General features: G+C 45.3%; 1 protein-coding gene across 2 annotated transcripts in view; it reads right to left on the bottom strand.

Moving 5' to 3' along the window:
- Positions 1-3,367: 3,367 nt before the first annotated feature.
- The window catches only part of POU6F2 (POU class 6 homeobox 2), a 488,808-nt gene continuing 468,086 nt past the window's right edge, over positions 3,368-24,089 (bottom strand). The window contains exons 8-10 of one of the 2 annotated variants that reach the window (XM_059074318.2): positions 20,159-20,327; positions 10,945-11,113; positions 3,368-7,222 (exon numbers count right to left, since the gene is read on the bottom strand). In XM_059074318.2, the coding sequence (XP_058930301.1) occupies positions 6,721-7,222; positions 10,945-11,113; positions 20,159-20,327 (840 nt within the window). In that variant the 3' untranslated portion in view covers positions 3,368-6,720. The remainder of the gene's footprint in view (positions 7,223-10,944; positions 11,114-20,158; positions 20,328-24,089) is intronic. The other variant, XM_067041700.1, reaches the window with a different exon arrangement.

The raw sequence follows: 24,089 nt of genomic DNA, 5'->3' as shown, positions 1-24,089 counted from the left end.
TATGTTAATGCTGGAGTTTGTTTTCCATTCTGAAGGTAATGGTAAACATTGGAAAGATCTTAAGTAAAGGAGAGATACGTTCATATTGGCCTTGTAGAATGATGTCTCTGGTGGCAAGTACATGGTGTGTGGAGAGACGGGGAGGAACCTATCATGACGGTCCAGGTGAGAGGTGGGCGGGTTTGAACTATGTAGGGGCAATTGGGGGCCGGGGGCTGATGGAGACCAGGAGACAGAGTCAAAAGGAATTCACGAGGCAGAATTGCCAGACTTTCAGCTATTTGGTGTGTGTGTGTGCACGTGTGTGTGTGTGTGTGTGTGCACGTGTGTGTGTGTGTGTGTGTGTGTGTACAGGGATCAGGATGGCTCCCAGACTTCAGCTTTGGATGGCTGACAGACGGAGCCATTAACAAGGATTAAGCAAACAGAAGGAGAAAGTCCATCAAGAAGAGGGTCACTTACATCCATAATCGGACTTTAAGAAAACACATATGATTTAGATAAAGCTTCATCCAATATCCTGAAAACCTCCTTAGGTGTCACTGTCTCTCCCTGACCATGGCTTTCCACGTGGCTCAGCAGATCAGCCAAATGGGTCAGAAGTGCTGCTCGCTGGGATTCCTTTCAAAGGGTGGCACATGGGTAAGGGCTCTGGACCTGTGCGTATTAGTTGGGGGCTGGTTTCAACTACTTTGTGACAGTCTGCTTCTGAATTCTTTCCAACCACGGATTTTTGATGAAACTCATCAGCCTGCTGCACTTGACACTGAATAGATTATGTGTATATGGTTGGTTTAGTGGAAAATTCTTATTGCAACAGCTTTTGAAATAGTTTAAAACAGACGCTGGTGATTGTCTTGTAAGCCGAGGCTATTTCTATCCATTCATTTACTGGTTCAAAGGCAGTTTCAGAACCGCTTTTCATCATTTTAATTCTGAAATTTATTTTATTTGTAAAATATTGTAGTACAATAAGCATGGTACAAGATCTTCATTACTGGAGAAATACTACTGTTTTTGCAGAATGAATGTAAGTTTCCTGAAGACAAGGATTCATTTTGTTTATTTCTAAGTCCCCAGAACATAGAAATTTCTGGCACATATGAACTGCTTAGCAGATATCTGAGGAATATGGAATAATTGAATTTAAATGATGGTTATCTTTTTAAAGAAGACATTTAAGGATTTCCTAAGTCACACTTCCCTGGTGACGCAGTGGTTAAGAATCTGCCGGCCAATGCAAGGGACACGGGTTCGAGCCCTGGCCCGGGAAGGTCCCACATGCCGCGGAGCAACAAAGCCCTTGCGCCACAACTACTGAGCCTGAGCTCTAGAGCCCGCACGCCACAACTACTGAGCCCGTATGCCACAACTACTGAAGCCCGCGCGCCGAGACCAGTGCTCCGCAACAAGAGAAGCCACTGCACTGAGAAGCCCGCGCACCGCAACAAAGAGTAGCCCCCGCTCACCGCAACTAGAGAAAGCCCAAGCGCAGCAACAAAGACCCAACACAGCCAAAAATTTTAAAATAAATAAATAAATAAATAAATAAATAAGTTTATTTTTTAAAAAAGAGAATTTCCTAAGTCAAACATATTCCATAATAATAGGTATAATCAATAGGTAGGACCTTAGCCTAGAATACTTTTAGCGTATTTTGGATGGAAACAAAGCTTGAAGATGACTATTTTGTCTTTCCCCACCACGAGGGCAGAAGAATCAGCATTTTTTTGCTCCTGTTAAAGTCAGTCTTGGACTTTCCCGGCACTTTCCAGGAAAGTCCATTCATAATGTATGGGCACTTGGATTTTTGGTTCTGTTGCTTTCCCCAAAGCACTTCTTGTCAATCATAACATAAAATTGATGTATGGATCACTATGTAGCATAAGAAATGTTTGCTAAGGGTTACGAAAAGTATGGAGATAGTGATTCTAATTAAAAAAATTTTACTGGTCTTCTTAGCGAGATTTTCCATTTTCCTTTTGAATTAGTAAATTATATAGCAACATTAACTCATCCCTCCTACCCACATAAACTTCGGGCAGGAGCATATTCTCAACGCCTAAATTTTCCAGAACACGCAATTACAGGCATTGCTTAAGAGCAGCAAAAACTTCTTCCCAGTAGAATTCACTACAACACCTGGCACACAGCTGGCTGTCAGTAAGAGATTCTGATGCCTCTGGGTTTTGTCTGCCTGTTCTGGCTTCTCATCTTCTGTCTTCTGATTCTCATGAAGACCTCCTCCTTCTTCCCTGTGGTCCTTCGGTGTTGTTATCCTGAGGCCCCACTCCCAGTACCACAGACAGGGGTGGGTCTGGGACCCTGCGTGGCCAGTTCAAGTACATCATCCCCAGCACAGTGCCTAGTTTAGAGACAGGCGTGTGACTCAACATCTGGGCGCTCCACCTGAGAAGGAATTCTAAGAGGACAGGCAGATGACATCCTTGGAACCACTGTATCCAGCTGTGCTCGAGGTCCCCAACCAGACTTTCCCAGACTTTGTTCAAATAAGTTTGAGTTGGATTTCTGTAATTTGCAATCAGAGGAATCCTAATTCATAAAGTATTTCATTTGAACAGTTAAAATAATCGTGATATTAACTAGTCTGTCATGAAACCCCTCCTTTTTGTAACATTTGGGGTCATAACATACACTTATTTCCATGCTTACAATTTAAATGACCTATCTGAGTTCAAGACACGTTTCGCCTAGAAGCTCATGTCAAACCATTCTTTATTTTTTATGGTACAAATTAAAAGTGACAGATCTGAAGCTGTTAAGAAATACACAAAGTGCAGCTTTACTGACCATACAGATATTGCTCTAGATTAAGTACAGTTTTGTCAGTTTTTTTTTTGTTTTGTTTTAAACATTAAGCAACCTGTGCAGATAAATCAGCTTTGGTTTCAATGTCAGAGCAAGTAAGGAGCTTTTAAGTATCCAGTTTGGCTTCTTGGTCACAAGTCCATCATGTCAACATCTCGTCATGATGCTTTTTTCAAAACAACCCAGTCTGTTTTCCTGCTGCCCTCTCCAGGCGCGGAGAAGCAGCTCTCTTTGCCACGTCTCATCAGTGACTCTGGTAACCAGTCTGGATCACAGCACGTAGGACAAAAAAAATCACTTCCTTAACAACAAATAGACAAATGTGCCTCACAGAATTTCAAGTTGAAGACAAGGAAATCACGTGACAAAAAGCTCATTACAAAATGTTATTGAAACAGATTTTGCAGTCAAACATTGAAATGAAAATCAATTTCCTTTTTCTCCATTTTTTTTTTTTTTTTTTTTAAGCTTGGTCATTAACTGGGTACAAGTAGAGTGCTGAGGTAAAACATTGATGAACAGTTTGTATTTCTTTTTTTCTTAAAATAGGAACAGTTTAGTATTGCAAGATTGTCAGCAACATTTAGCCATATCTATACAATGTGCATATACCTACAAATATTGAGCTTTGGTCCAGCGTAGAGAAGATGAGCAAAGGCATTTTACAATTTCTTTTTGGTTATAGCTTGAGTTCTTTGATACGCCTCTACTTGTTTTTTGTTTTTTTTTCCTAGCTCCTTTTGCTTTTTTGTTCTCTCTTTTGTGGAGTGTGTGTGTGTGCGTGCGTGCGTGTATGTGTGTGTGTATTGTGTGATTACAACAAAAAGAAACCAAAAACCTTGCAATGCAATTAAAACTCTCAACTGTTCACAATGTTTTTTTGACTGAAAAAGAAAAAAGCAGCCCCACAAACAAGCGTCAAGTATAACATCAGTCATTTTTTTCTTTTTCATTAAATGATGAAGAAAATGAAGACAACGGTAATTTTAAAATATGTAAGAAAAATACTGAAGCTTGAAATACAATCACATGTGCCTGAAGCGGCTTTTATTTTTTGTTAGTGGCAACCTTAACCTTCAGTTCATGGAAACCTAAAAGACACTTAAATGCTACTGGAATGTGAAGTTGTTTACAAGTGGAAATAAGAAATGTCGTAAGAAAATTAAGCAGTAAGTGTGGTCCCCAAAGTTACACAGTATAATTTATATTCCTAAGAATCTGTTCAGGCACCTTTTTATGCCTTGTAGCAAAAAATTTATCTGTAAAAAATTAATATAAGAAGCATTACAACACCTTATAAATAATTTATAAAACAATACAAAATTATAAAACTATAAAAAAAAATCACTGCACGTGAATGGGTTTACGACTGTGGGATGAATATATCTCTTTTTTATTCCACTCTGGAAGATTACTTTTATTTTATATTTTCACTGTCCTAGTTATACCCTCCCAATTATAGATTTCCGAACTGAGCAGGCCCGATGTAAGTGCTGCTGGCATATGTTTAAACATTTAGCACCCATCACATGTTATCTTATTAACTTCTCTTCTTGGGGTAGATTTTCTTGATGGAACTTGGAGCGGGTCCTAGGAGAATACAAAATCTGTTTAATTGATACGTTTCTGGATTTCTGGGTCGTTGGTATCTGTGCAGTTTTTGAGGTGGCCAAATGGGTACCATGATATCGTTGGCACTGAAGATGAAGTTAGCTGTGGTGCAATTAGCATCAGACTGGAGAAGGAAACACCTGTACGAGCAGCTGGTTCCACCTCCAGGATTTCATGTAGCATTTCCTTGCTGCTGGTCCCCTGGTTCCTGCATGAATCATCTGGGAAGGGGGCGTAGGGTGCGGACAGTTATACCATTGCACTGACACCACCAGCACAGGGGCCAACAGAAGAAGAAACCCAAACCCGTACGGAGGAGGGTGTGTGTTAGGGGAAGAAGATGGCATTTCTAATCAGTTAGGCAACTTGAGTTTTTTTCTCTCCCACAATTTACTTCTAGATAGCATTAATTATTGATTAATTATTCGGGAATATTTCCATCTCGACAGCAAGGAAACTGACACTCTCTTTTGCCCGCTCCTATAATGGAACACTTTTTGCCTCTCCCTGCGGAAAACATCAACCACAGGTCCCAAGTGTTTACCTGCACAGAAATCCTCACATCTTACTTTTTCCCTCTGGCTTAGTAGGTTATTTTGGCCCACAGATCTTTGGATTAAGTTATTTTGAAAAGTGAAATAATCCCTTAGTTCTAAGAGTGAAGGCTATTCTGATGTGCTCGATAAGCCACTTCTGTATTTTTCCTTTTAGTGGAGGCACTTCCTTGTTAACACTTCCTTTCCCCTCAAGAGTCCAGCTGCAATTCCCATTGTTTAATTCGTCTGCCAACTTTCTGCTCCGTGTATATATCCCCCAAAGAATCGCCCTCCCCCCGCCCCGAAAAAAGTCTGCCATCACTATCTGAATGACAGTGGTAGCAGAAAAGATGGAATTTACAGGATGCATGATGCCCTTTTAACAATCCAGTCACTCTCTCTCTCTCTCTCTCTCTCTCTTTCTGGCCTGTGTGTATTTGGGTGTGTGCATGCTGTGTGTGTATTTTGACTGAAATCTCGAGACATTTCTTTGGCTATCAGACTTCTGAGAGAAATTGCTTTGCACAGAAGCATAACATAGATGTAAGTATTGAACCAAATGTGCAGCTTATGTTTATATTACAAAATTAGTTTTGGTCAGCTCTCCATGTACGTGGCCAGCAGACTGAGAAAAATCCCAAGCTCTGGTGTGGGCAGTGAGCACAGTTACAGCTTATGCAGGTGTTGACAGTTCATCGAGCAAAAGCCCTAGTTATTGTGGAGTCTCTCCTGCGTTTCACTGGGGTCTCAGTGGAAAAGACACCATGCCCACTCTGTGGCCTTCCGGCAGACGCTGGGACCACACGCGGGGTGGGGGATGGAGAGATGGAGGGAAGTGAGAAATGCGAGCTCCATTTTCTTTTCTCAAACCCACAGGTCCTAGTGAGAAGAAAGCAACGGATGCTTTGGCACACGATCCAGGATGCCCCCCCCACTCAAAACAAAGAGAAACGCAAAAAGAACCCCCTCCCCTCAAATAAAAACCAATAGTAAGCCTCACAGAATGGCTTCAGCAACGGCACCCCCCCACACAGGGGGTGACAGGAAGATGGGAAAGATGAGAGAAGTCAGGCTTGCGATTTCTCCGCCAAGCACAAGTGTAAAAACTCGGAACACAACTTTACACGCAGAGAGGAGGAGACTAATGGTTGCGTTGGCAGTGTCGTGTTTCTGACTTTGGTTAATAGGTTCATAGTGAATCAGCACTCAGAACCTGAAGGATGCCGTCCGCAGCCCCTCCTCCAGGTGGTAGGCTTGTATTCGCTTTCAACAGAGAAGAGTTTCCTTTGTGTGTTGTTGGTATTTTGTTTCTTGTGTTTTTTTGGTTTAGTCGTTTTTCTTACAATGTGTTCACGTTTTCATAATACACGGAAGGAAGTATGTGGTTATTTGGTTTGCTTTAAGTCCATTATAAAACCGGCTTTGGGGAGACAGGTCGGGGAGGGAGCGAGCCCTCCTCCATACACGCCTGCACTGTGGCGTAGTCCTTGTTTAAAAATTTTCGAAAAACATTTTTTTTTCTTTTTTGGAAAATCCCATGGACACGTATAAACCATCCCGTCCGTCCACTCGGTGGTTTTCTAGTCTTTTACTTACAAGGGTGATGGCTGGGGCTACCTTAAAATTTATTGTTAATTTCATTTTTTCTTTTCTGGGGGGGCGGGTTATAGGGGATGAAGTCCCAAGGGTGGAGTTTAGTTTCTGTGGATTTTTTTTTTTTTTTCTGCTTCCGGTGGGCGTCTCTTTAGGAATTTTCTTCCAGTGAGTCTGTTAAGGGCTCCAGAGGGACTGCCGTGGGCTCGTGCTGTTTTAAGCGTTTAATTGTGTTCTTCAGGGCTTGCCTCTTATTGCAGAACCAAACTCTAACTACTTCGCGGTCATAGTTCAGCTTCTCGGCAATTTCGGTCATTTCCTGCCCAGAGGGGTGCGTGTTCTTCTCAAAGTGGGCATTGAGGATCTCAAGGGCCTGGGGCGTGAAGGAGGTGCGCCTCTTGCGCTTTTTGGACGGCTCACTCCCGATAAACTCGGTCAGGTTCTGCATACCTGCCCGATGGCGGGCCTCAGCCTCAGCCATCCACCGCTCAAGCACCGGCTTGATCTTCTGGGCACTTTTAGGGGTGATGTCCAGCTTTTCAAACCTGGCAGGATACAAAAGGCCAGGGTTCAGTTTGGCTGTCAGACTGCTAGCTATAGTGTTCTCTTGGGCTTCCTGTGGTAGGAAAAAGTGGCTTCTCAGGATGGTGTGTCTGGGGGGAAAATTGAGAAAGAACAGTCTTACACTGAGTCCTCTGCCAGGGTGGGCCTCCTGCCTGCCTGCCTGACTGACTGGCAGAGCAAATTCACTCCAGATAAGCAGCCAGCTGCAAGGTAGCCCTCCCCGCTCAAGCAGCACCCGCCCTCCCGCATGCGGCGTCATGCCCCTGCATGCAGCGCGCACACCCGCAGGCGGACCAGGTGGGCACGGGTGGAGACAGCACAGCACAGCAGCCATCACGATGGAAACAAAAACCACTCGCAGATCTTTTTTCCTGGAAATGCTTGAAACCTGAGCTTTGATTTGAATCCACCCAGCACCATTTCCCCTGAACTTCGGAATCCTTAAGGCAAAAATTAACACCAGGAAGTGACATCAAAGACAACAGCTGTCATGTTCTTTCATTTAAAATGATTCCTTTTATGTTTTCCTTAAATTCCCCCCACTGACTTGGTGATAAAGATGTTCTGTCTATGCTAATCGTCAGTGATGGCAACTAGGACAAGTTTCTTTTATGGTTCTCTTTTCATCTCTGTTTTGTGTCTCATTTGAATCTCTTTCTCTCCCCGCCCCGCCCCCAGCCATCTCCCGTCTCTGTCTCTGGTAACAAAACACACTTCACCATATGTAAGTTAACAACATGCTCCCCTTTCTGGTAAAACATAGCCCCTTGCTACTTTTACTGCTGGACTCAAACAGCTGGATACATTGTAATTGCTATGAACAACCCCCCCCCCGCCCCCCCGGGGATGTGCTAGGGCCACCTCATGCCTTCCAACACCGTCCAGTGTAATGGTGTACTTTTGCACCAGAGTATCAAGCTGTGTTTAACGTGCTATATCTGCAAACTGTACTTGAATGATACCATTTTCTGTAAATGAGGTCTTCTATATATCAATTGCCATCTGCAATTCTTTGCTACACTGACTTAAAAAACTATGAAGCATCTTGGACAAGACTATCTACAGTGTTTTTAAGAGGTCATCCTGGTATCAAATTCATACGCACTCTCAACGAAATACAAAATAGTAATAATTCCTTTTGTTTGTTTGTTTTGTTCTAAATCCAAATTCACAACCCTCCAGGACGACAACTTTGGATCCATGGCGTTCTCCTTTATCTTTTCAAGTTCAGTGCTGTCGAAAAACAACCCTCTGACTGCAGAGTGCATCTTATTACAACAGACTGTTTTCATGGAGCGAAAATGAACCCGCTTCAGTCGCAGTATGTTTCATAAGGATGCTTGCAAGAGGACACAAAAGGACAGGCTTCCTTTATGTGCCTTAATCTTATTTTTGGCACTGCATTTTTAGATATCTTATGTTGTGATAAGCAGTGCCAATAGTATCAAATTTTAATGTCATTCCGATAGCATTCCCTTCCATGTGTAGTTCAAGGAGTTATTTATTTATTTATTTTTAGAAACCCCAGCTTTCAGCCGGTCAAAGAGGAAAGCAGTACATTTTGCTTTCAATATAAAATGAATTAGTTATTTAATGTCATTTAATGAGCTGTTCACTTACGGCAGGCTCCCCTAAAGCTCTCATTGTTGTGTTCACTTACCATCATTCATTACAAAAGCCCCAAAGCTGAAGTCTTGTAGCATGACAACAGGCTTTACAGCGCCATGGCATGGGGGACAGAGCTTGTGATAGGGATGGATGTCCAGTGTATTGCTGGTGTGTTTTCCTCCGTGTCTCTTGATGCAGAGGCACTTGTTAAAGCATCTTGAGTCACTGCAGCTCTTAAGGGAGGAGTGACACCACAGTGTGTGCAAATGCAGATTCTTCACCACCGTGTAAATTAACTGGAGTGGTTCCACTGTCAGATCTTGGTCTCTTTCAAGACTTTCATTTTTTTTTTTTTTTTTTTTTTTTTTTTTTTTTTTTTTTCGGTATGCGGGCCTCTCACTGTTGTGGCCTCTCCCGTTGCGGGGCACAGGCTCCGGACGCGCAGGCTTAGCGGCCATGGCTCACGGGCTTAGTTGCTCCGCGGCATGTGGGATCTTCCCGGACCAGGGCACGAACCCGTGTCTCCTGCATCGGCAGGCGGATTCTCAACCACTGCGCCACCAGGGAAGCCCAAGACTTTCACTTTTTTTTTCTTGGTAGTTAGCTCCGAAAACTACCCCCACTGAAACACTAGAAGCTAGAGAAAGGCCGAAAAGTCAAGCCATCTGCCATCTTCTATTAGACAGTGAGTTCCCAAAGTCGTTTTTCATTTCGGCCATAGCTTTTTTTGGCTTCCCCAGGCGAAGATTTTAGAAATCAACATATTTGATTGGGAACGCCCAAGAAACATTATGTGTGTTAGTGAAAACCTTAGATAGCACTTAAGCCAAGAAAAGGAAATCACACTTCAGGACTAAGAAATAAGCCAAAGAGGAAGGACTTCAGCAACGACAGCACACGGGCAACAACCTCGAAGCCCGTGGCGTGCCTTTATCACCAGGCTGTTGAGATGAAACAAAATTAATGTTACCCAACAGGGAGCAACAGTATTCATATCATTTGATGCTGCTTGTTAGTGTTGATGCTTCGGTACATGTTGTCTGGAATAACGTATACAAGCCTTGAAACAAATTTCCCAGCAGTAGTATCCTTGTATAGACTGAATAAAGGTTATTTTCTACAGGGAGGTATCTTATAAGAAAAAACAGTAGGGGAGGCCAGAGAAGTGAGAGGATCCTACGGCGCTTTTTGTATTTAACAACAATCAATGGGTTTTATGGAAAATCATTGGGCAAAATGTGAGCTGCAAGCTCCTACCCCATACTGATGTTATTTATAACCTTAGTCTTAAACTGCAGGAAAAGTACACTTCTGTCCTTTGGGGAATACATTAAAAGTATAAAGAGCAGATAAAAAGACAGCATTTCATGGATCACCAAGAACAAAATCCACTTAAATGAGTTTAGAGTTGGTTTCTTGGCTTTTCCTGATGGAGGAGGACTCATAAGACATTGCCCAAGAGGAAAAAGCTCTTACCGAAGTGCCTTTGTTACCTCATGCATAAACATGGCATTAGTGCAACACATACATGCATGCACAGGGTCTGCTTCTGGCGGCTTGACCCAGATCAACTCAAACACAGCCAAGGCTGGCTTCTGTCATTTATGTATTTAATTTGGGGAAGGATAGGGTGAGGTTAGGCCAAACTCTCACTGCCCTCTTCTGAGCTATGGAAAGCAGCTGCTTCTTTTTTAAAAATGTGCTTTTAGACTTGTGTCTGGCAAGGCAAGGTTAAACATTCCTTTGTGGTCACAGGATGGTTAATTTTATTTTTTGAGGTGTGTTTTCTTGGAAAATCTGGATAGCCATCCCTGAGCAGAAATGGCGGAAGCATTAACACCACCGCCTGGGACCCTCAGCCTCGCGATATCAATGCACAGACAGGAGACAGTGGATCTCAGCTGCGTAGGACGGGCGGTCCAGAAGCTTCTGGACCCCCGGTGGGGGGAAGGTGTGTTATTTCCAATGAAACCGCCTTGGAAGTTCTTTGCGAGTTGACAGGAGTTATCAAGCCAGGCCCCCAAGTCTGCTTTAGCAACTCCACTTCCGTCAGTATCACCGATCCCAACACACAGCTACCCCAGCCTCCGTTCCCACACTCCACCCCTCCAGCTCGGCCCACCCGAAGAAGAAAAGCTGAGCCAAGAGGACAGACGAGGCCCGGGCCAGCCAGGAGGGGTGACAGCGCGTGGGCACGGGTTACCTGCAGATGGCCGACTGGCTGTACGCGGGGCCCTCTGTGGCACTGAGAGCCTGGCCCACCTGAGTCTGCGTCAGGCCAAGGGACAGGCGCCGGATTTTAAAAGCTTTGGCAAATTCGCGGATCTCCTCCAGATTGACCCCATCCACCTCACCCGCTGCCGTCTGAGGATCTGTGGAGATGTTTGCAAAACACAGGATCAATGCGTCAACGCACATCCCAGTGCTACGCGTTCTTGACGGCTGAGGAGAAAGTGGCTCGGTTCCTAATGGCAGAGCGGTGGAAAGCCACACCGCAGAACGTTCTTGGCCGGCGGAGGCACTCAAGCCCCCGTCCTCAACTCATTCCACCTGCACAAATCATCCTTCAAGGTATTTCCGTCCCAGATAAAACCACCCTGCCACTTCCACGATGCAAGAGCGAGCTCCTTACCGCTTAACAGACAGCAGCCAGGGCAGGGGGGCACCAGCTATGGGGGAATGCGACTCCATTTTGTCCATAAATATGTTCAGATATCATGTAAAAATATAAAGATGGAAAGCTTTCCATTTGAAATGTCTTAACTGGACTCTTTAGTGCTAAGAATTGCCCTTGAAAAAAAAAAATAGTATTTTGTATTTTCCTGTACCCGATCACCGCTGCAGCCAGGCTAACAGATGGTAACACTGCCTAATTTATTATGCTCACATTAGCCCCTCAGAAGAGCATGCTTATGAAGCTGTGAGAATAATAGTCTGCCCCCACCCCCCATGGCAATTTCCTGACACAGACACCTTTGTCCCCTGAAAGGGCACGGAATAAAAAATGCCTACTGCAGGAAGGCTCCTTTGGTGCCAGATAACTCGGTCAATTTAGGACTTATCAAGGGAAATGACACAACAGCTGGAGAATGAAACTATCCCCCACCCCCGCCCCCCACCCCACCTCCGGCTACTGATCCCTGGATAAATGAAAGCGCACACCAAGCTGGAGACAGCATGGTTTGGGGATGGTGGAAGATTTCAAAGGGCTGTTCCATCCTGCCTGGAGCGAAGCCATTCTCCCTGCAAGCTGACTCTATTGTTCTTCACCTCATTCCCCAGACTTTGGTGAAAAGTTTTTCTCTTCCTCTTTCTGCACAATCGCCCACCAATTTCAGTCAATTTACAGGACTTGTCTAAGGAACTGGGGTGGACTATATTAGTCTTCTGGGCTTAGGGCTACAGAAACTCCTGTTATCGTGAAAAGAAATACATTGGTACCCCAAGGACCAATTTTTCAAGGGCTTTTAAATAAAGATGTTAATATCTGTGGCGAGGGGCCTTGGAGCTTCCTGTATAGATTCTCTCATTATAGGGGAAATGGACTCTGTCGACAGAATCAGCCATGGAGGTGTACGCTGTACCCGTATCTTCTCAATAAAAACAAAGTCCTGTAGAATTTTTTACACATCATGAAGCATAATTTCATGGAGGAAAGATGGGTGGAAAGTGGTATAATAACTGCAGTTAGTCTCTAAGTATTTAAGTGACTCCTAGGCGTCCTATTGAGTGGAGAGAAGGGGCAGTTCCAGCCTCTATGGAGTCTGCTGTCTACAGGGATTTGGGGCTCAACATTATGAATGAGAAACAGAGAAGAATACCAGGTTGTGTACAGTCAAGAAGTAGTAGTGTCGCACCCACACTGGAATTTACAGAGAAGGGAGAGGTGACAGGAGGTAGGATTCATCTGGGTCTTACCCAGTGAGCAGCTTTCAGAGAATATTCTGGTTAGTGGAAGCAATGGTGGAGGCCTGGGCGGGGGGTGGGGTGGGCTTGGTAGGGGGCCAGGGGGAGCTCGTGCTGGGAGTGGTGAATATTTCAGTTTAGGACATTGAGAATCTATGTCCACGGACAGGGGCAGAGGGTGACTATAAAACTAATTTGGCTGTTAAGATTAATTAAAACCCTGCCTTTTCTCCCCAACTTCACCCCGGAAGGCCAGCATCGCTTGATTAACGGAGACTTGTTTGGGTTGTGCGTGGTGGGAGCTGCCCTCTGGATCTTAAATTCCCACCAGCGTGGAGCAGCGTGGAGGGTTTGCTAAGGATTCTGGGAGGTCCCATCCACGCACACAGCAGCTCTGAGCCCCTCCTCCGTTTCTTCGTTTAAAAATCCCTAGAGCAGAAGTTGCAAATGAGCAGCTTGCAAACAAAACTCAGCTTTTCGAGTGTGTACAATTTGGGGAGATTTCTGGCCAACGTTAAACACTGGGAGATTTCTAAAGAAAAATTCAGATTTGTCATGTTCTTCTGAAATGTTAGAAGCTTCGGTGGCACCAGGTCCACATCTGCCCTTGGGAGCCGTCAGTCAGCTGGCACTGGTTCAGGCTGCCCCTTCAGTTCCTCCTGCTCCCCAGCCCTCCTGGGACCTGCTGCCTTGCCGAACCTGTGTGGTGACCCCGCGTTTACAGCACGCATTCCCAAGGGGGCGGAAGCTGGCTCTGGATGTGGTCCCCCAGAGGACCGAGGTACATAAACAGAACCGATGTGCGGTATCCCTGTGATATTAACATTTCATAGGGGAAGGGGGCAGTGAGGATACGAAGTCTAAATGGGCTCCTTGTAGGGCGGGGAGGCAATAATAAACTAAGAGTTGAGAAGGTCTGGCGTAGAACACAGAGGGACACTTGGTATAGAACAGCACAGGGGAGAGGGGCCTGGCCTCTCTCCAAGAGAGAAGGAAGAGGAACTGATGGCCTTGCAAACGTGGGCAGTGGAGGTTCAAAACTGAGGGTGAAAAAATGGAAGCCGGAGACTTTCCTCGTAACGATATGGCTTTTAGGACAGAGGTCTTCTTAATTAGGTAGGTCTAGGAGTCACCTGATGGGACCCGGGGTGTGCATTTTTAACAAGTTCCACAGGCGATCCTGATGCAGAGGACCCACTGACCCCGCAGGCAGAGGCTTTCGCTGCGGCTCTGGCCTGACCGAGTCTGGGTGTGGCATCCCCTGCATGTCGACCCTTTACGTGCACTCGACCCTTTACCATCATTATTCACCGGGTTCCACTACACAGAGAACTTGCTCTGCCACCCTGGGTAAGACGACGGGCCAGAAGGACTACCGGGCAGGTGCCCCGTCCTTGCCTTCCTCCACCCCTGGCCTCACCGTTTACGGCAAGTGGCAAACAACTGGGAGCCAGTGGGCTGGGGTGGCCGTTGGAGCCTGGAGTTGGGGGGAGAGTTTTTCTCTGGGCAAAGCTAGTAAGTAGCTCCCGTGGGAAGGAAATCTGTTGCCTTACATTAGCCCCATCTCTAGATCAACAGGAATCAACTGAAGGATTCAGCTCATCTGGAAGGATCTCCAAGGTCTACTCCAGTCCCAGGGTCTGTGCTGCCACCAGAATCGGCAGCGCGGCACCGGGCAGGTTTATGACCGGGATACCATTTTGTGTAAGTCTAGTCTAGTTTATGCCTTGCCTTCTCCTGCTGCCTTTATTGTTGATCTCCTTCCTAGTTTCTTGAGACCAGCGACTAAATCCATTGTGTGTGACCGTGCAAGTTGCTTTTGGCCAGATCGCTGATAATACCCGGAGTTAAAAAGAAAGCTCTGCTCTCTCATCCCCTTTGCCCTGAGCAGCTGTGTGGATCATCAAAAGTTTTACTCTGGGGCTTCCCTGGTGGCGCAGTGGTTGAGAATCTGCCTGCCGATGCAGGAGACACGGGTTCGTGCCCCGGTCCGGGAAGATCCCACATGCCGCGGAGCAACTAAGCCCGTGAGCCATGGCCGCTAGGCCTGCGCGTCCGGAGCCTGTGCTCCGCAACGGGAGAGGCCACAACAGTGAGAGGCCCGCATACCGCAAAAAAAAAAAAAAAAGTTTTACTCTGAAGCTCAGAGAAGTGGGCGCCTTTTGCCCCCTGAGCTCTTGGGACTTCTGTGAGGCCCCAGACACTCGTCACTCCGGGAAGCTGAATTCCTCCTTTCTCCTCTCGCACATTTCCCACTCTTGTCTTTTTCCTGGTTCTACTTCTCGAGCTGACAAGTTAGGAATTCTGGTGAGATTTAAACAGGGTGACGGTCTATTGGATAAAGGTCTGGGGAGAGGAAACCAGTGTCTCATTGTTTGTGCAATTTGTTGATTGCTGGAGACGAGCTCCTTGGCTTTCTTTATATTATTGTTCTCATCCATTAAAAACCGGACGGCGCCATGTATTACACTATGGTTTCATTCCATGGATCCCAGGACTACAAAAGTCTCCACATCCAAAGAAGGGGTCCACCCATGGACAAATATTAGTCTTACCCTGATTACAACATGTGGGACATGTCTTCCCACATTGGGAGAACACCTTAGATGGTATCTGTAAGGTATTTTGAATTAACAAAAGAACTGATGCTTTTTTTTGTTTTTTGGTTTTTTTTTTTTGGTGCCAAAGTTTCTGTCTGAAACTCTTGAGGTTTTCTTCTCCACTGTTGGACAATTGAACCCTTCATTAAGGGTTATATGCTTTTCTATTTGAGGAGGGGAAACAAGAGGTAAATGTGATAAATGGAAGCTTCCCTGGAAGGTCACGTTAACTCTCAGTCCGGCTCAGAGGTTGACTGTCCACCCTGGGATCAGTCAATCTGGCTTTCCAGCATGTCATTCCTTCTGGCTCTGGGGAGGTTGGGTTAATTTTAAGGATGAATCTCAGGCCACCTTGAGGGGGACTTCAGAGGGAACCCTCAGGTCCCCCACAAGGTGGATCCAGCACCTTTAACCAGCTCTAGCAAAACCCAGTCTGGGACTTCTCTGCACTGAGGAAGAAGTGCACCTCTTATAGAAGTTTGCTCCAGATTAAGTCGGCCCAGTATATTAATTACAAAGTCAGCAAGCAACGACTTCCACGGTTCTCCCTGAATCTGAGCCTTGCTAAAGGAGCCAGAAGATCAGCCTACTTAGGGATTGAGTGGCCTGGGGGTTTATAATACACTGGCATTGAATGTTGGCGGTGATTCGTAAGTATAATGATGACGTTTTCCCCAAGTCAAATCTGGAATGAATGCACGGGCTGAAAAATAAAAGAGTTCTTTGGGAGCTAAATGCAAATCGCATGAACACAAACGTGTTCTGTAGAATCTGGTTGCATGGTCACTGGGCCCATACTGAATTGAGCACTCAGGATGGACCAGGACAGATACTTGTTCTGTTTAATTTTTAAAATTTAGCTCCTTCCAGCTGCTCACCTGGACATCAGTGTAAGGTTGGTTGCTAAATGGGTCGAACAGTTGCCATCCATCCACAGCTTCCTTCTACAACCTCTGCTTGTGGGACTGTTACAGGAGAAACATGCACCTATACAGAAGGTGCCAGGTATGGTTTAACTGGCTTCTAAACATCCACCTATCTGCCTTTCAGTGCTCCTCTCACAGCAAATAATGGGCATATTTACCAAATATTTCTGAGAAATAAGAAACCACTTGGGAACGTGCAATGCAATTTGGGAGAACAGCTTGCTTGCAGTACGGTGACTTCATGGAGTTGTGGAAAATGGTGTGAAACTGATCAAGTGAATCAGGGGTTCCACTGTGCCATGAGCTATCACCAGGCATCTTTATGTTCACTTTATAGTTTGGGTTTTTTCTGATATTAACTCTCAGTCCCTTTGCTGTCTAAGAATTAAGTTTACAGGCCAGGGGTTTAAAAAAAAAGTGTCCTGAAAAACCAAACCAAACCAAATCCATCCAAGAATTTAAAAAGTCCCACGTCCACCTGTTTTTTTTAAACAGTAACTGTGTAAATGCTAAGTCAATTTGGGACTTTGTTTTCCGTTTGACTCTTCTAGGCTTTCCAAAAGCCCTGCTATGGAGACTACAGTTAGCCCTGGTGACTGAGGAGACGGAGCAAGGTCTGACACAGGGCAGGCTGTGCAGGGGCTGCGAACAGGTGTGCAGACGTCTTAAGGAGCGTGCGTATTTGGTGTTAACCCTGTGTTCTTTTGCCTGGAGCAGGGCAGGTTATGGATAATCCACCCACTCCCGTTGATCTGGAGCAATGGCAGATTGCCCAGCACTGGGCAGCCTTGTCCATGACCTGTGAGGGGCCATTCACCAAGGTTTTGACCACAGGTTCAAATCCATTTTGACCCGTTTTGAACTATGGCCTGGGCCTAGTGGGAGGGATTTGCTGACCCATTCACCACCCCACTTAATTCAAGGATTATTTACTCCAGCAAGTCCTTCTGTTTGCTCTGTTTCGATCTCCAAAACTGAGTTCACTCTCTCCTCTGTATCGCCACAGTCTTTATTCGTACATTGACCATAGCATTTGTTTCCCTTTATTGTAACTGTGTTTCTTTGTTATCAGTTCATGACCTCCACCCGGGCAGGGACCACATCTAGCTTATTTCTGCTTTCTTAATATCTATCCCTGTGCCTGCATATACATGGTGCTCAAAAAGCTTATTTTTTATTTTTAAGTTGACATCCTCTGACTAAAACACGCTTTTTCCCTCCTGTAATTTAATCCGTGCATCAACTACATCTGAAGTACGGGGTCGGGTCTCCCTACGTTAGCTTATTTGCAAATTTGGTAAAGTTTAATCTCAGAAAAAAGTAGTTTTAAACGCATAGTTCATGCTTGAATATAAATTTCAAAATATGCAAGATGTCTAGTTTTTCTCATATTGGCTCAGAGAAAAAGCTTGTGCTTTAATTGCAAGACATGGGTTCAGGCACTTGAAAATTATTTGAAGAATATTTAGGTGATCTGATAGTTTATCATTCAAATTGCACTGGATAAAATGTATGTGAAAGCATCCTGGCTTTCAAGGCAGCAGTGCTGTGTAGGATGTGTATGACCCACTGAGTCCAGATGTCTGGGTTACCCTTCTGGCTTTGTCACCCAGATTGGTCACACACTGTCTCTCAACTAAGACTGAATCTGGCCTCTCTGACATAAGATGGTCGAGATGGGTTGTACTTTTCAGGATCTATTTGATGCCAGCTTCAATATCTGAAAATGAGAATTTATATTACCTTGTCGTGAGTATTCAAATCAGAAAAATGGTGAAAGCGCTTTGAAAACCCTACTTTGCAAAAGGAGGCTTAGACAGAGGTTTGTTGAGCGGGTGGTAATCAGCATCAGAAAATGCCCCAGGTATTATTCATTCTCTAGGAGGGTCTTGAGACAGAAGGGAATTAACTAAACAACACGCCTGAAATCTGTAGCAGTTGTAAGCCCAGCAGTGGGTTTGTGTAAAGTGCGACACCCGGTAGTGGTGCTCCTGGACCCTCTCATATCTGCCAGAGAAGGCTCCTCTTTCAGCCTCTGCGTACGAGTTTGCAGTTTCTTGCTTCAAGTGCACGTGCTAAAGGAGTCTCTTTTCCCCAGTTCTGTATATTTCTCATCAAGGATGTGCAATGTGGTTCACTCATTATACACGCAGAACCTAGATATCCCACTGGCCACTGTGCAACTGAAATTTCATTTGGCCCATTAAGTAGCTCTGGAAAAGGCTAGTCCTTTCCTGCCCAGCTTGAGACAAATGGCAAGATAGAACCCAGTGCCATCCATTCATCTGTCTGTCCGTCTATCCATTCTTTCACCTCTCTGTCCATCCAAAATGTATTGAGTGTTTACTTTGCGTAGAATACTGTATTCGTGGGGGTATTTTGTACTTTTCATATTTAAACATTTCATGTTTAACTTATTTCTTCTCTGTAAGGTGTTTGATATCCGTTCCTTTTCTTTCAGGACCGAAGCTTAACAGTCTATGGTAAATTTATGACCTCGCTGCTATTTAGAAATAGAGTGTTTTACAGAAGCTTTTGCAGAAGAGCGAATTGTAAAGAAGTTTGAATCTCTTCTCACAACAGCCCTATGAGGAGTTTCTTTGTTGGGGAAGAAAATCTGGTTATAATTAAATTATTTTTTTACGAGTTTGTATGAGTAAGACTAGACTTTTTGGCCCAAATGAGAGGAGTTACATATCTAAACAACTTAAAATAACAGGTTGATGGCAAACTCCATCAAACCCTGAAACTCTGTTTGGTATTGACCCATTTTTAAGATCAAGAGCATCCAGACGAGTGTACTGAAGTACTTGGGCATTTTAATATCTTTCCATAATCTCGCATTTCCTTCTCCATTCCACAAGCATCTTTCTTGCCTGAGTTATCCATATAATTGAATATCTATGTACATATGCACACATATATGTATGCACATGTATATATGTACATATATATATTGGGGGGGGTTGCTTGTCGGGGGAAGACACAGCGGCCCTCCAGTTTGCCTTGCATTTCCAGACTTGCCCTATGATATGGAGAGTCCCTACTGTTCCTGTTATAACAGGTCATTCATGACACTTGACCAAACACAGATACTTACATGTGTCCTTGTTTTATGGCACAGATGCCTCTGCAGTGCTTTGGCCTTGAAACCCCTAACTGTTGGATATCTGGTGTCCGGAGAATTATAATCTGTGCACATATTCTGTCATTTTTATATATAAGTAAAAATTGCACTAAAGGTGAATAACATTAAATTAGACCACTGTCACATTCATCTCTATGTGTTCCTATTTGCACGGGATTCATATGCTGTCTTCACCTAGGGCCAAATACCATTTCTAAAATGTGTATATGCCGCCCGCTCAGGGAAGCCGACTTGCAGGCTTCGGCTCTTCCGTGAACGGTTGTTCAGAGGTTTCTCACTGGATTCCGCCCATGCAGCTTCCCCTCACACCACTGGAGGCGGCTCATGGCACACCCGCCCCCCCCCCACCCCAGGTGCTCTCTCTTATTTCCTCTGACACCTGCAAATGGAATGGCAGGGGACCCCACACACACGGAAAGGCAGCCTGACCTGGCGGCTGAGTGCCAGCTGCTGGCTATCTCAGTTCTGAGCTCTGTGGCTCCTGCCCTGAAAACTGGTCAGTTTCTCCCTTCTGAAGCGGCCGGACTGACTCAGCACATCAGAAGGCACCCGAGGTGGAAACGGCCCCTCCATGCACACATTTGAGGGGGTCAGGGGGCCTGCTTCCCCAAGGAACCGTCTGGCCCTGGGGACGGACCTCATCCCGATACTGGCCCAGCAGGGCCAGGAAATTCCTGTCCAACTTGAAAGAAGCAGAAAGAGAGGGAGGGAGGAAGGGATGTACGGTGGGGTGGGAGGAGGGAGAGAGAGAGAGAGAGAGAGAGAGAGAAAGAGAGACATTGCAATTAGGCAACGAGAAGGCCACCACAACTTAACGGAGCCAGAAAGGATACTTACTGCTGACTAACTGGCCCACGCTCAAAGCCGAAGAAGAGGAGGATGAGGAGGAAGAAGAGGAAGGCTGCCGGATGGGGCTTTGAGACATGGATGCTTGGCTGTGAGCCAGGTGCAGAAGGCTGCTTTGGGAGGCTGCTGGACCCACTGACGTCTGGGAGGGTTGGTGGAGCTACATTGGGGGATGTAAAAAATACACAAAGGCATGAAAAATTAGGAGGGAAATGCCAGGGAACAGAAGTGTCATCTGGGGTTGAATCATTTCCAAGAATATATGCTTCTCTGGAAGAGTGCACACCCTACACAACAGGGAGGGTTTTTTTTTTTTTTCTTTTGTATATAACATGTTGCTGCTGCCTTGACAGGCATTTTATTAGTAATTCTAAATATATTATTAATTTTCTACTTAGCTTGCTGGAGCACCCAATTTTCTACATTTCTTGACCGTGGTGTGCGATTGGACTCTTTCTGCCTGTTCATGCAATTACAGTGCACTTGACAGGCTTCTCAAAAATATATAGATAAAATATAACACCTACCATCAACTCGGAATGCAAACCTCAATATCAAAGGCAAGCTGTGCCCAGCCATTTTGTCTTAGGTAACTGGTGTTTTTAGGAAAGTTCCAATTTAGGCTGAGTGTATATGGGAACTTACTGTTCGCCCAGACTGAAGAGGCTGGGTGTATTACTGCGGAGTAGGAAATAATGCTAAGATCCTTTGGAAATTAAGAAAGAAATTGGGGCAGTCAGGACAGAAGTACTGATTAATATTTGTAGCTCTCTGTTGTCACTGTCTTACTCTGTGCCAGCACTTTGTTCGGGGCTTTTATGCCCTCTCATTTCAGTCCTACGTCAGCCTGAGAAGTGGGTATGATTTTGACCCCTTTTTTACCAACAAGGAAGCTGAGGCACAGAGAGTTTAAAGGATTTGGTAAGTTCCTTTGGCAGGCGGGGAGGATCTGGCCTCTGGGCCTGTGAAGTCTGACCCCGGGGCTTGAGCTCTTAGTCATAGAGCCTCGAGTAAGAATTCACTTTTTAAAACATTCTGCATGCCGTAAGCAAGGTGGTCTTTATGTCCATGTGCCCGTGACTCCTTTACAGGCCATCAAAGTGCTGTTGTTCTGAGAGCTGAGAAACTCAGCTGAGGGGAGGAAGAAGAGAGAAAAGGGAAACGCTTGCAGGTGCCGGGTCCACTTAGATGCCCGGGAGGGGTCTCCACCCATGTATTGACCCTCTAGGAAGCGGACACAAACGGCAGCCCAGGACCCAGCACAGGTGCACAGGTAGCCTCAGCAGTGGCCACCTGTGTTGGTTAGACAGAGTACTTTACAAAGTGCTTTCCTAGCCATCATCACACTCCCAGAGGTGTAGGAAGGTCTTTACAAAAGGTTTTAATAAAAGGAAGACAGGGCTTCCCTGGTGGCGCAGTGGTTGAGAGTCCGCCTGCCGATGCAGGGGACACGGGTTCGTGCCCCGGTCCGGGAAGATCCCATGGGCCGCGGAGCGGCTGGGCCCGTGAGCCATGGCCGCTGAGCCTGCGCGTCCGGAGCCTGTGCTCCGCAACGGGAGAGGCCACGACAGTGAGAGGCCCGCGTACCGCAGAAAAAAGGAAGTCAGACTGGGGGCAGAATCAGGCCAAGCCCCGAACTTTGGTGGAAGAGCCAACTACAAAAAATCAGGCACTGATCTTTTTTTTACCACCTCCTCGGGATCTAAGAGTCAGCCCGGGAGGTTTCAATTTCACACCTGTCCCTGCTTTCCCAGTGTGTGCTCAATTTCTCATTCAACTTTATCGAGATATAATTTACACAAAATACGATACACCCATTTAATGCAAACATTTTGGTGAGTTTTGTCGAATGTATACATCTGTGAAACCACCACATAATCAAGATATAGAACCTTCCTGTCATTCTATGAAATTCCCTCATCCCCTTTGCGATCAATTTTCCCTCACCTCCTGGCTTTCTGCCGTAATGGACTCATTTGGCACGGTTCTAAAAATGGAATTGGGGCTTCCCTGGTGGCGCAGTGGTTGGGAGTCCGCCTGCCGAGGCGGGGGGCGCGGGTTCGTGCCCCAGTCCGGGAGGATCCCACGTGCCGCGGAGCGGCTGGGCCCGTGAGCCATGGCTGCTTAGCCTGCGCGTTCGGAGCCTGTGCCCCGCAATGGGGGAGGCCACAGCAGTGAGAGGCCCGCATACCGCAAAAAAAAAAAAAAAAAAAAATGGAATTGTATGGCATGTACTCTTTTTGCATCTGGCTTCTTTTGCTCAGATACCGTTTTTGAGATTCACCCGTTTTGTTGCATATATCGGTAGCTCATTTCCTTTTTATTGCTGAATACTATATACAGTATATATACCTGTACGTATAGCTATGCCACAGATTGTTTATCCATTCATCTGTTGATGGACATTTGGGTTATTTCCAGTTTGGTGCTGTTATGAAGAAAACTGTGATAAACGTTGATGTACAAGTCTCTGTGTGTACCTTGTGTTTTCATTTCTTACAGGTAAATACCTAGGAGTGGAACTGTGGAAATGACTGGGTCATACCGTAAATGCATATTTACCTATTAAAGAAACTACCAAGCTGATGTCCAAAGTGGTGGTAGCCTTTGACAGCCTCGCCAGCCACGTATGAGAATCCAGTTGCTCCACTTGGTCACCAACACCGGGGATTGTCAGTCTCTCTAATTCCCTAAAGTGTTTTTAACCATCAATGAACATTTCACTTTCAAACAACTGTTAGTCAAGTGCTACTTTGGAAATGTGCTTCAGGAGCTATTTCCCCTCTGGTTCCCCGTGGTCATGTTTCGCCTCCTCCGATTCACGTGGTACCTCTATGTGGCAGAGACACTTGGCGTGATTACGGGAAGTAGACGGTTGTCCCTAGGCCACGAGTCTGCTGAACATTAGGATCCAGGCTCCCACCCCACAGTTCAGGGCTCTTTCCAGGAGGCCAGGGGGGTCCCGCTCCAGAACTGTCTGCGGTTCCATCTCAGGTGAACAGCCTTATTGTTACTCCACTGTGCGAAGGCTGTGAACTGAAGACAGTTGTAATTGACACGGAACCCAAATTAATACGCATCAAGCGTCTGCCTAAAGTAATTAGCCAGTCTGCTGAGCACATCATCAACAATTGAATCCAGTAAATTTTACTCTGTAGGAACACACACTGAAGATTAAATCTATTTTTAATTTGCTTAATAAATTGTGATGGACATTTGCATGTCAGTCTACCCCCTCTAACCTATTGAGTTGTCCTTCTAAATATTGTTACTTGACAAAAGCTTTGTACGGTTTGGAGTTACTGAATCATGAGCCAGTCTTCGGTTTTACCATTTCATCAGTAAAAATTGGCCCTGGGTGTGGCAAAGTACCATCAAGGAACTGGAAAAGACAATAATCAATTTCAAGTTTTCTTCCTCAGACGCAACTCAGTAAAGAAAAAATTACTAGGCTGCAATCTCATTTAGGAGTCACTAAAGCAAGCTATGGCTTACGCATTAAGCTACGCAGGAGAAGGAATTCTAGAGGAAAGTGAAATAGTTCTTTTAAGAGATTGTTCTATGTCTACATAGTTAAAGAGAGAGATGAATCTAAATCTAAGAGTCTAGGAAAGATGTATTTCTTCCAAAGAAAATAAGCATTTTTTAGGACATTGGGGTCCTGCTCACCCTCCAGAGTTCAACCAGACACTTCAGAACTGCATCGCACAGGGAGATCAGCCCGGTGCCTTGTGACCACCTAGAGGGGTGGCATAGGGAGGGTGCGAGGGAGACTCAAGAGGGAGGGGATATGGGGACATATGTATACGTATAGCTGATTCACTTTGTTATACAGCAGAAACTAACACACCATTGTAAAGCAATTATACTCCAATAAAGATGTTTAAAAAATTCCGAAAGGTTCTTAATTGTCAAAAATCAA

Source organism: Kogia breviceps, chromosome 9, assembly GCF_026419965.1.
Source record: "Kogia breviceps isolate mKogBre1 chromosome 9, mKogBre1 haplotype 1, whole genome shotgun sequence".
NCBI classification, from domain to species: domain Eukaryota; kingdom Metazoa; phylum Chordata; class Mammalia; order Artiodactyla; family Physeteridae; genus Kogia; species Kogia breviceps.
The sequence above is the reverse complement of the archived record's forward strand: the minus strand, read 5'-3'. Positions and strand labels throughout refer to the sequence as shown.